The sequence below is a fragment of the Xiphophorus couchianus genome, chromosome 10 (genome assembly GCF_001444195.1).
Source record: "Xiphophorus couchianus chromosome 10, X_couchianus-1.0, whole genome shotgun sequence".
Classification (NCBI taxonomy): domain Eukaryota; kingdom Metazoa; phylum Chordata; class Actinopteri; order Cyprinodontiformes; family Poeciliidae; genus Xiphophorus; species Xiphophorus couchianus.
In genome coordinates, this window is record NC_040237.1 from 14595405 (window position 1) to 14607618 (window position 12214).

At 40.9% G+C, this 12214-nt stretch overlaps 1 protein-coding gene across 1 annotated transcript in view; it reads right to left on the reverse strand.

The window, feature by feature from the left end:
- Window positions 1-11233, reverse strand: part of LOC114151983 (myosin-16) — a 50117-nt gene extending 38884 nt beyond the window's left edge. The window contains exon 1 of the mRNA XM_028029571.1: window positions 11028-11233. Coding sequence (XP_027885372.1) covers window positions 11028-11111 — 84 coding nt within the window. The 5' untranslated portion in view covers window positions 11112-11233. The remainder of the gene's footprint in view (window positions 1-11027) is intronic.
- Window positions 11234-12214: the final 981 nt, after the last annotated feature.

The following is a 12214-nucleotide window of genomic DNA, read 5'->3' on the forward strand; positions in this document are numbered from 1 at the left end:
AAAAATACTACAATAATAATAGTAATAATAGAAATAATCATTTCTGAAAAAGTCTATTGGGAATATTAAACATTTGTTTAATCCCCTGCATTGAACCAATATGTCAAACTATTAGCATTCATTTTTAACATGATGTAACACTGAAGTTACATCATTTTATTGTTCTTAGTGTAGACCAGTTAATGTTTGGAAACAATTATTACCTGTGAATAAATAATCAAAATGCTCTAGAAAACAGAAGAAAAGCTTTACTTTGGTGGTTGAGTCAATTCTAACTTTGAAAACCGAAATCCATCCTACTTATCATTTGTAGAGCACTGATTGTTCAAAGGTTGTATGATTAAAGAAAACTTAGAAATTTGAGGATCTAAAGCTTCACATGCTAACTCTTTTTTTCTAAAGTATGAAAGTTGAATACCTTTTTTTAGATTTTACAACCTACAGTGGGACTACTAGAAAACCACAGAAGCTGGAAAGGTAGTGACCACAATCCTTTAAAATGTTATTTGTATCAAGAGAGGGAGGGAATGTGAGTTTGGTTGCAGCTCCTTTCTACCGTTTTCATTGGCAAAACAACACATTGCCTACCGACCTGTTCACTGGGGTACAAATGACCATGAATGTGAGTCAAAGTGTAAAGCCAGTTGAGTAGTCATGGTTGTCTGGGTCTTTGTAAACGAAACAAAACAATCAATATTTGCTGCCAAATGAACTTGAATCCAAAAGGTGCTATGTCAAGGCCAATCCAGTGGTATACTGGTGCAGCCATGTTGGCATCACCCCAAGCTGTTCCCCTCAGAGTTGGTTGCATGAAGTTGTCCAAAACATCTTTATGTACCGAGACACTTAGAGTTCCTTTCAATTGAACTAATGGGGAACGTCCAAGTACCGAAAACTGGCGACACACTATAAACACCTCTGCACCAGTCTTTGACTTGACACAGAAACATAGTGAGACCAGTGCCACTCTAATGGAAACTGTCAATCCCAGACTGGTTCACTGGGAGGAACACACAGTCCTCCAGAGTCCAGTGGCGATGTGGTTTACATTTCGACATCCAGCACTTTGCGTACTAGTTTATCTAAGACTTGGATGCGGCAGGTTGATCGTGGAAACTTTTGCAGTGGCGTTCTCGAGCTAATCTGAAGGACATAATTATTCCCAATAGCTTAAAATGTGTTATAATACAATCAATGCTTTGCATTGAATGGTTAGAAGTGAGGAAATCTCACAAGCTAACTTGTTACACCACACCGCTGTTTTTGTACAACGCTGACAAGAAAGTGTTTGGAACACCTGAATTCAATTATTTTAAATCGTTCACTCTGTATTAGATCTGCTTCAATTAAATTTCCAATCCTTGAAATGTTTCTAGAGATGGAATCATCTCATGTTCATCCACAGCTTCCGTTCAGCAAGGTTTGATGGATTCAGTGTTGCTGCTGTGCTGGCTTAAAGGAAAACAGATGCCTCACACTACTACTACTGCTGCACTTCATTTACTTTCTACCTTCTTTTCAAAGAGAATGCCACCCAGAGAGGAGGCAAAAACCTCCATTAACTACATGGAGGCCATCACTAAATGCAAATATAAAGGTAACATGTATTATACCTTTATAACGCATTTAAATACAGATAAATACACACAGTTTGTAATCAGTCCTCGTATTTTAGGGTGATTAAGTTACATTTACAGCATTTATGGTGAGACAAGCACCTCAGATAGGGTTTTTTCTTCTTCTTCTTCGATTGACATTGTGGTAAAGCATCTACCTCACAGTACATAAAACATTCACAAACTAACTAAGCTTAAGGCCAGGAAAGAGTACGACTCCTTAATGCACTGCTGTTAGAAAAATACTCTCTCTGCCTGCTCTCACAATTAGGTGATGGAAAATGGTAAAAGCAAGTGGTAACAACCACAGCATTAAGATATTCTTAGCCACTGCCATGGCAGCAGCAGCAGCATCCCTCTCAGGGTATCATTACCTTCCTAATAGTTGCTCCAACAATCATGCCGAAAAGTCTTTATCAAGCAGAAACCTAGACGTAATCACAAATAATGAGTCCTAAAGTATCGTCAGTTTATCCCCCCTGGGGAAATTGTTTCAAAATAATGAGAAGAAGAAGAAGAAGAAGAAAAAAGAACAACAACGATGCAGCGGAGACTTACGACTTGGCATTTGGCGACCACCTCATTATTTTCCTTGTTAAGTTGATTGTTCTCCTCCTCAAGTTCATGGATTCTGGACAGGAGCAACTCGCTCTGCTCCTTGGCTTGCTTGAGCTCTTCTCTCTCCCTCATCCCTTCCTCGTCTGAGTGAGCATGCAGGAGGGATAATTAAAAAAACAAAACAAAAAGAAAAACAGAAAGAAACTGACGCAGCATCCAGAGACTCTCACACTGATTCACACACACCGGGCTCGACGGTCCGGCTCAGTCGACTGGCTCTTTGACTGAAACTCCCTGACTTTGGTTTACATCTGTCTGGAGTTAGAAGGTCCACCCCCCACCGCTGTCTTTCTCTCTCATTCACTTATGCGCACTTTGCCCTCTAAAATACATCCACATGCATGCATGAGCACAAACACACGCAGACTTATGTGTGCAACGCTTATTGTTGCCTCTTAATTGACTGGCCTCCTACCGGCTTTCCATTGCATCAACGCGATAAAACAAAAAAAAAGTCAAGTTAATTGACTTTAAGGACGAAAGGTCAATTAACAAGTTCGACTTTTTGAATGTTTCCCACAATAGAGACTGAGAGGAGCTTCAGGCTTTAGTGCTGGGGTTCCTGGTATTGTTACATTTGATCACAAAATTGCCTGGAAAAAAAAAGTCGTTTTTTGTTTTCCAATTAACTTTGTAGATCCAAATTTAAACTTAATCAGTTGACACTTTGTTGACATTTAAGAAAATATAGAAGCTCATGCCAAAATTACACAAACAAAAGCTGGATTGGGATGTATCTTCACTGCCTGAGGTTCAATTTATTTATTTTCTTTACCCCTCCGGGGGGTCTTTTGTGGGCTCTAGTGTCCCTTATATGACAGTAGGCTGACAGGAAACGGGGAAGGAAGACATGCGGCAAATATTGTCGGGTCCGGGAGTCGAACCCGCAACGGCCGCGTCGAGGACTCAAGGCCTCGAAATATGGGTCGCGCTAACCCCTACGCCACCACGGCACGCCCCTGAGGTTCAATTTTATGTTAACTAAACTATTTGAAAGTCGCCGTAGATATTTTTAAGTTAAATAATTTTAATAACTATATTATTTTTTTGACAAGGTAATAAGGTTCATAAAAATTTCACTGAAAAATCAGCTACTGGTCTTTGCTTGATCCGTTCAGGATCACATCGGACTAAGTGCTACCAGGTTGCCGAGCAACAATTCTGTTTGTGGTAAACAGTGAAGAAGGTCTTAAAGTAGCTATTTTCAGAGTTGTTGACATAATTAAGAGCAATTATGAAGAAGTGTGCAGATGGTAGTAAATTGGAAGGAATTTGTATTTCAAACAAGCTCATTCAGGCTGCGAGAGAGTGAGAGAGAGCAAGACATACAGCTGATAACAGGAAGATTGAACAGTAGGTTGCTGTGATTTATCCTTTTTAGCTAAGGACATTGTTTGCAAATCGTTGTATCTAGAAAGCCATCATACAAGACAACGTTTGTCTTTGATTAAATAAACTTGAATTAAACTGAACTGTCATCTGGATCTCAAGGCTATACGCAAAAAAGCTAATGTTTGGTAATGCTAATTGTGCAAATTTCCAATGAAAACATAGAGCTAGCTCAAAATGTTCTCCCTTATAATTCTGTCTTTGTTTTGCAATAAAAGCACTTTTACAACCACTGGTTTTTCTCTCACACAGTCTGATGTCGCTTCTGATCGTAATATAAACAATTAGGCTGACAAACGCAGGACAACGACAAGCAAATATGTCAAATGCTTTTTCAATCTTTTTATGTTAATGATGTTAGGGGCAAAAATTTTTTTAAAAATCTCACCCAGCCAATCGAAGCTTTACAAAACGCCGGGATCGGAAATGTGCCGTAAATATAAATAGATACACTTGAATTTAAGGGAACTGATTTTCATTTGGCTCATTTAGGTTGCCAGTCCATCTCAGGGCAACACAGAACAAACAACCACACACACACACACACACACTCATACCTAGTGGAAATTTAGAGAGACCAATAAACCTAACAGTCTGTGGGGGAGAGCCAGAGTACCTGGAGAGAATCCACGCCTCCACAGGAAGAACATGCAAACTCCAAGCAGAAAGACCCCAATCTGGGATTCGAAACCAGGACCTTCTTGCTGTAAGGTCACTGAATCAGCCTGCAGTTAAATAGTGGTAAGAAATATGTTAGAACGTGTTTAAGAAGTCGTTTATTAAACAAATTCTAGCAAAAAATGTTTTTGTTTTTTTGGGGGGTGGGAGAGGTATAAAATTGACAAAAAACAAATAATTAATGGTCTATTGAACTGTAACATTTTTTCTGCTAAAATATCAGGGATCTTCCCTCAGAGATGGACATCTACTCTTTCCAGATTTAAACATCATTGGTTAAAATGTATGTTCCAGTTCGTATAACCCAATTCTTACTCTCTTTTAGCCTTTAGTTCCTTTAAAACTCAATCTGTCTGGTCACATTTGTGTAACTCATCCTCCTGCAGCCAGCCTCGGCACACATGCAAGTTTCAGAAGGCATTCTTTCACCCAGACCCGATCACAACGTGGTACAGGGGGTGAGGAATGTCAAAGGTCGAGCTCAGCCATATGATAACATGTGGTGCTGCTGAGTGTGCTGGGATTTGTGTCAGCGGAGAACAAATGTGGATTCTTTTTTCCTTATCAGCTTTACTCCGACACAAGATATCAGTGAGCCAGTCCCCGAACAAATGTCTGTGACTCCCTGATGCTGCTGGTTCATGATGTTCCACTCTTTACATCTGATGGCAAGTTTGCCCTTAGGTTATTCACCAAAACAAGAGATGAAGAATAAGGTCAAGGTCACAGCAAACATTTGAAGGCAAATAATTATTAGAATTCCAGACTGAATATAGACTAGATACAGTTAGCTGAGAACGTTTGATTTAGGAACCGAAGCGATGAATGAAACATTCCTTGTAAAGTTAACAAATGTGTCAGTTTCATTTAAAATTATTCCATTAAGTAGCCTTTGTGAAAAACTGACAATTGAAACTCCATTTATGTTAAAAAGTGAGAATTTGGCATGCCGTGGTGGCGTAGTGGTTAGCGCGACCCATATTTGGAGGCCTTGAGTCCTCGACATTTTGGAGGCCTTGAGTCCTCGACGCGGCCGTCAAGTCGTCCCGGACCCGACGATATTTGCCGCATGTCTTCCTTCCTCTCCTTCCCCGTTTCTTGTCAGCCTACTATCATATAAGGGACACTAGAGCCCACAAAAGACCCCCTGGAGGGGTAAAAAAAAAAGGTGAGAATTTACAAGTTAAAATTATCTGGAACTTTCTCTGAATTTGGACTTATACAACTATAACCTAAATATTAAATAGGGCCGCCACATTTCTACAGCTAGTGTTTATGATGCACTTTTGACAGTTTGTATTTTATTAAACCATTTGGTGTTGTATTACTGGGCCATTTTTGTTACTATGGTAACATTTGGTACTGACTTGTTTTGTTATGGTGGACGCATTCAAGATGTGCATGACATCATTCCAAGGTTCGATTTCAAACTTCCAAAGCAAATAGCAGTGCAGTAGTTGCAAATGTAGTGCAGGTATTTGGGGTCTTTCAGTGCCTCCTAGTGGTAGCTGAAGGGTATAACAGTTTAACAGAAAATTTATACTTGAAGCAGCAGAACATCATTTCTTTCATAAGGCAGTGTATTGTTAGCGGACGTTCTGACTTTAGCAAAGAATGTAACTGAAAGTAACACAGCTAATTTCACCATGTCTACCTGTCCATCTTGTTTGCAAAACATACAAGCTAAAGTTAGCATTGCAGCACAGACAGCTGCTACAGGAAGTTAGAAAATAAGCATTTTAACCTCTTTTAGACTACTACACCTCAAACCGCTTCTGGTCTCGATGCAGTTAAGATGCAAGGTGATGCATAACTAACACACATTTAGCATCAATGTGGAAGCACGTTGTTGCCATCTAGTGGTAAGAGTGTAAACAACATCTGAATGTAATTTTTTTGGTTTAACTTGCATTTAAAATTCATTGATTATGCACCAGGATGGATTACACAGAAACTTATGTCGCAATCAAATGTCAAGACCCTATTTAGTAATGAAACGCATTGTTTTTTGATCACTGTTGAATAAATATGAATAATGCTGGTGATTTGAGGTATGTCTGAATTTAAATCTAAATATGTGCAAATTTTATGTGCTAAGCGTAAAAGAACAATTGCTACTTAATTACTTTTATTTTTATATGTATAAATATATATAAATTCAGACAGGAATGCATTATAATTCCAAAAAGCCATTGGTTCAAACCTTGTGAAATTTAAACTATGTATTCCTTTTTTCCACGTGGCAACCATTTGGCCAAATATGTATTACATGAGTGTGTATGGTAATCGTTTACATCTGTGATGCTTTTACATTGTTCACTAACAATAGCCATAATTGAAGTTCACCAAGCAATGTGTGTATTCAGAGGAAGCAAAAACACACTACTAACAAATGTAAAAGTATATCATCTTAGAATCCCGAGCCTTAAAATTGGTTTTCCGTTTGTAAATGTGTCTTCCTGTGTGCTTTTCTGTCATATGTAAGCAGGTTATCCTTCCAGCTGATACTGATCAAGATGGATTTAAATTTTTCCATCTTTTTGGCATTACAGACAGAGCTCGACATACCTCACCAAAGTGCTGCTCCTGCTTCATAGCAAATTTTTTTTTTTGACTTATTCGTAGCAGCAGATAACCCAGATCCAAGCCCATTTTCACAAAAAGACTCTCAGCAAACCCTGTCCCTCACAGACAAACTGCTATTTACATTTTGCAGTTTAAGTGCTAACAAGCGTCTACAAGTAGTTTTGGAGCAGAACTCAAAGCAAAGAATGGGTTCCGTCTAATTTTCAAAGGGACACATGAAGGAGAAGACGAGGCAGAGGCGTAGGAAAACCTGTCGCTGCTTGAGCTTGGAGCTCTGGAAAAGAGCTGTCATTAGCTCTGCTTTCTGAGGCCTGACAGCCAATTTATCTCTCAAACCGCGCAGCTCAGTGAGTGAAGCAGACAGGGAGACACAGTATCGTCTTTCTCAAGTGTGCTTCAGTAATTGCCGTGTTGTCTAAATAAGATTAAGCCCGCGGGTGACACAAGGATTAGCCACCTGACACACTTGAACTTCCTTTGCCTGTAGACAGTGTGAAGGTACGACGGACTTAGCTGCCCTGGGGGGGAGGGGACTACGAGACTACACTCGACATCAATCTCACGACTGATGCCAAGGGAAAGGGAAAGGACACCAAAAGAAGATAAATGTGACGCATCAATGGCTTCACCTTTAGCCCATTCAGAGGGGTTCCGCGTTGTAAGCCATCTCGCATTGTAAGCCACGACCATATTAAGAGTTCTTTGTCAAAGTCTAATCCATATTTGCTCAATGAGTGGATGTCACCCATGAGTGAAGTTTTTCCTGTTTTGACTTGAAGCTCGGCTGAGTTTCTGCCTTTTTCAGTCCAGTACAACAGACATAAAAAGTCTCCAATTGATGAACGGATGTGTAAAGACTGTTTGTTATAAAAGTTTATTAATCATGATGTCTTAAAAATGTCTACGCGGATGTTTGCGGCGTCCAACACAAGCATAAAGTTATTGCAAGTCAACCCCCCCCAAGTCAAATCTCAAGTTTCTAAAGAATTAAATAAATATTGTAGTTGGCCTGAAGCATTACATTGTTGTAGGATAAGAATTACAAATCTTATTTTTAGCTTTAATTCCTTATTGGGATTGGGGAACTCCTTTCCAACAACACTTTTTCAAGCATTTAGCTCTACAGCATACACATTATGATGACATAAGGCATAATTTATACTCATAAAACATTTCCCTCCAGCTTCTTCAACATTAAATGACAAAACCTGTTTGTTCTCTTACATTTGAAGCTTTATCTAAACCCTCAGCTCAAGAAAACAGTATACAGTTGTTATTGTAATAGTTGTATAAAATCAAGTTAGATGTTTTGAATTTGAAAATGCATTTTCAGCACCATTCACACCACCTTAAATACCTTGTAGTGAATCTGACAGTATCTTGGAAAACCTTCATGCTCTTCAGGCGTCATAAGAAGGCCTGAAGAGAAGAACTGAAGCGAAAACAGAAATGTATTTTTTGGAGTTAGTTGGAATTTGCCGTCGGTACACGTTTCACACGAATGCGTGATACAAAAGGAAGCTATAGTAACACTTCCGAAAGAGTCTGTCCGACAGCTGCTCTCACTTGTCCTTCCTATCACTGCGCAGGTTTAAATGTTAACATGTGAGGCGGCAGACCCTGCAGCTCTCCCAGCCGGACTTAATTACACCTGGTGCTGGTTGTCGCTTATAAGCCGCAGAGCACATTCTCCCTGCTTCGCGTCACTCGCTGTATTTCTGCTTTCTGTTGTAAGGAGAAAAGCGCTAGTTTTGGTAAAAGGCTCCAGCACGTAGACGGTTCCCGGATGAGCGGAGCGCCAGTGGTTCTGAAAGCTGGCCTCTGGCTGAACTCTGGATCCGGGTCACGGAGCGCAGCACAGGCAGCCTTTGATCACCCCGGCACCTCGCAGTTCACTTACCCTCACGGTCAACTGACTCCAGGTCAGGTACGTTATTACCAGCCTCTAAATCATATCTGTGACGGGACTGTTGCCGGTAATTATACCGCGCAGGTAGCTATTGACATTAGAGAGCACAGAGAGTTTTTTTCTCTCAATTATTATTGGCCTGTTTAGGCTGAAATAACTGCGAAAGCTGGCCTGCAGCTCAGGCAGATGAAAGACGGCCTTTACTGCAACTTCCATGAACTGAGCTGAGAAAAAGATCTAAAGAGCAACAGGATTCTACTAAGAAGAAGTGGAATTTAAAAAAACACCTGAGTTGAGTTTTCTATCAGACCCTGATGACCCACATGAAGGACTTTTAAAGCCTTTCTTCTGGAATCCAGCTGCAAGTGTGATACTAAGAAATTACATAGCGAGATAACATGGATGCAGGACTTCGCCAGATGCTAGGAAGAGTACTTCAGGCTTCCAATGATGGTATGATTAAAATCTTTTGATATAAATTGTGGCTGTGTGCCTGGAAAACACATAATACTGCCCCTTTAAGAAGACATTACCAACATGTGATCAAAATCATGAGATTCGATGTAGAGTACAACACAAACCAAGCACCAGGATTTAGTCAGCCAGCTAGATGTAAGAAAATAAACTAAATTGTGTGATCAATGATTGTTTGTCCAAAGGCTCACAACACAGATCATACAGAATTGAAGATCTGTTCAAGGCATTTTCTACGACCAGCATGGGATTCCCTGACTTAAGTCAATTTGGACACCAGTGAGCCTTACAGCCAAAAAGCTGTTTTCAAAGTAACAGCGTGTTTCGACATGCTAGACAACTTTAAGCAACTTTTGTAAAATTGAAAATTAATCCAGGCACTGAGATGATCTGGGTCTCCCTTGTAGACTGTTTACCCCTACAACTTAATTTTAGAGAAGCAGATAGGGGATGAGTGCATTAATGGATGAAGCTATGAAGATTCACAGCCACACATAGTCAGAGCAGGTTTTCTAACGCTGTTAGCATCATATTACAGCATCATATTTCAGCTGTTCTGCAGAAACTCTAGTAAAATATCTGTGGTTGGCAAAATGAAAAGGAGAAACGGGAACAATCTGAATATCCCCCGTCCATGACAGGGCAACACAGAGACACTCAGGATGTACACACCCACAAGGGCAATGTAGAGAGACCAATGAACCAAACAGTCATGTTTTTGGACGATGGAAGAAAACTGGAGTACCCTGGGAGAACCAGTAGGTCGCTGCAGATGGAAAGTTGGAAGAGCAAGGATGGTGTGGTGAAGGGTAGAATCAAGAAGAGGAAGCTGTGGAAACAGATGCAGCTAAATGTCCTAAAATTGGCAACTTTCTCACAAAAACAAACTCATGGTCAAGGATGATGAAACGGGTAAGGCAAGACTCGTCCAATCAAGTCAATGGATTGTGCGGCATACAACATAATGTTCCTTAATTTAAACATTTCTATCTCCATGTGAGGCATGAGATGCTATGGCTGAAAATAAAAACTCTTAAGACCAAAAGTGGTTTGAGTGAAATTTGCAGCAGCAGTACAATCTTAACTTGGATAGGGATTAGGAAAGTCATCATGGCTTACTGCCAGGATTAGTTGCCTTATGAGTTGCTTCTGCCTGATGAAAGTCAGAAAACATGTTGGGGTCATCCATTACGCGTGCCCGTCAGCAAAAGGCACAAAAATGTTAGTACTGAAAAACTGACAATCTGTTTCAAGGTCTGAGGGATTTCTCATCTAAACCTCAAATCTGGTTTCTAGTTAATCCAATATGCAAAGGTAGTGCCTTCAGGGCCCCTCATGCTTCTCTGTGTTTGCATTCCTTAGCAGTTTGTGTGTAGCACATGTGTGTGAGTGTGTGTGTGTGAAAAAGAGAAACAATGGAGAAACAGAAGAGACATTAGAAATGGATTAAAATGGATTTACATTGAGGGATTTACTATAATCTAGAAATATAAAACCCTTAAGAATCAACCTCACACACTCTATCGCCCCCTGCTGATGAGAGAAACCCCATTCTGTGAAGGCGTGGGGCATCCTGAGAGGAGGAGCCGCTCGTTCAACAGGCTTTTAGAGCTCAGTGAAAACAAACTCTGACAGAGGCGAAAATTAAACACTGAGCCGAAAAAAAAAAAAAAGAGATGATGAATAGATCGAGAAGATTACAGGAAGACAAAAGCCAAAAGAGCACACCGTCAGAGGACTAATAGCAGGTTACTTACATGTGCCAGGGGTCTGCCGTGCAGGCCGACGGTGGGTCTGTACTGGTGGAAGTCGGTCTGGATCACACACACTCTCTTTTCCATCCTCACGGCTCCCAGCCTCCCATGCTGTCTTCGCCCGAGCGCGGTCCAGGGAGGGAGTGAAGCACGTGTGTGCTCCCTGGAGGCTGCTCCAAGTCAGTGGGAGTGTGTGTGTGTGTGAGGGGGGTGCGCCGTGCCTGCTACCTGACCCTGAGAGGGAGGGTGTGTGGAAGGAATGGAGAGATGGAAGGAGGTGTCAACCCCCCCACGCACAACTCCCTCCGTACACACACACCCACACACACATACACACCCACAGATACAGGCACATCTCTTTCTGTCTCCCTGCCTGAAGCCAAACCACCTTGTGACAGCAGGGAAACACACGGAGACAAATTGTCAGCCTCCACCGCAACAATGTGTTTCTTCTCCTCCCCTGAGAAAACTGAAACATAAAGTTGGTGTCTTTGTTATCTTTTTCTGAGCAGCGCATTCCTCTACAGACACCACCGGTTCGTCCAAGCGTTTTTCTGTGAGAGTCGCTGGGAAAAACAGAATTTTACGCCTGACAATTTGGTAGACTCGACTCGATCGGGGAACAAATATGCAACATTTGTCACATTTTCAGCTGGTGTGGGTCACTTTCACACTGCACGGTGTGAAAAACCTGTCCCCCTCCTCGCCTGTGGGGGCGCTGCACCAAGAACCACTACAGGAAGTGACACGTAAACCTCTGAAGAAGACACTGAGCGCAACTTCCTTCTTCACAAAATGTAGAAGTAAAGATTTTTCTTTTACATTTTATGCCTTTGTTGAGCTGTTTCTCATGTGACAGCTAGACTTGCACATTTGTTGCAACATCCAAAATAAATAAACAAAATAACTAATAAAATGAAGTCTTTGTAAACAAAATTGTCCTTAAAAAAGCTAGTTGAGACCAAAGTACCAAACTGAAGACTTTTATCATCCGGTTTTTGTTAGAGAGAGAAAACCCCCCGATAAATTATGCCAATGGAATTGTTGAGTTTGTTTTAATTTATCATGTGATTAATTGATTACTTGATTATTGTGACAGGCCTCGTTGTGGTTGTATTGACCCAGAAGCTCCAGCGCTGTAGTCCACATCCTGCTTTCGGAGCGCTCTCTGGTCTGCTTGGCTGAAATGT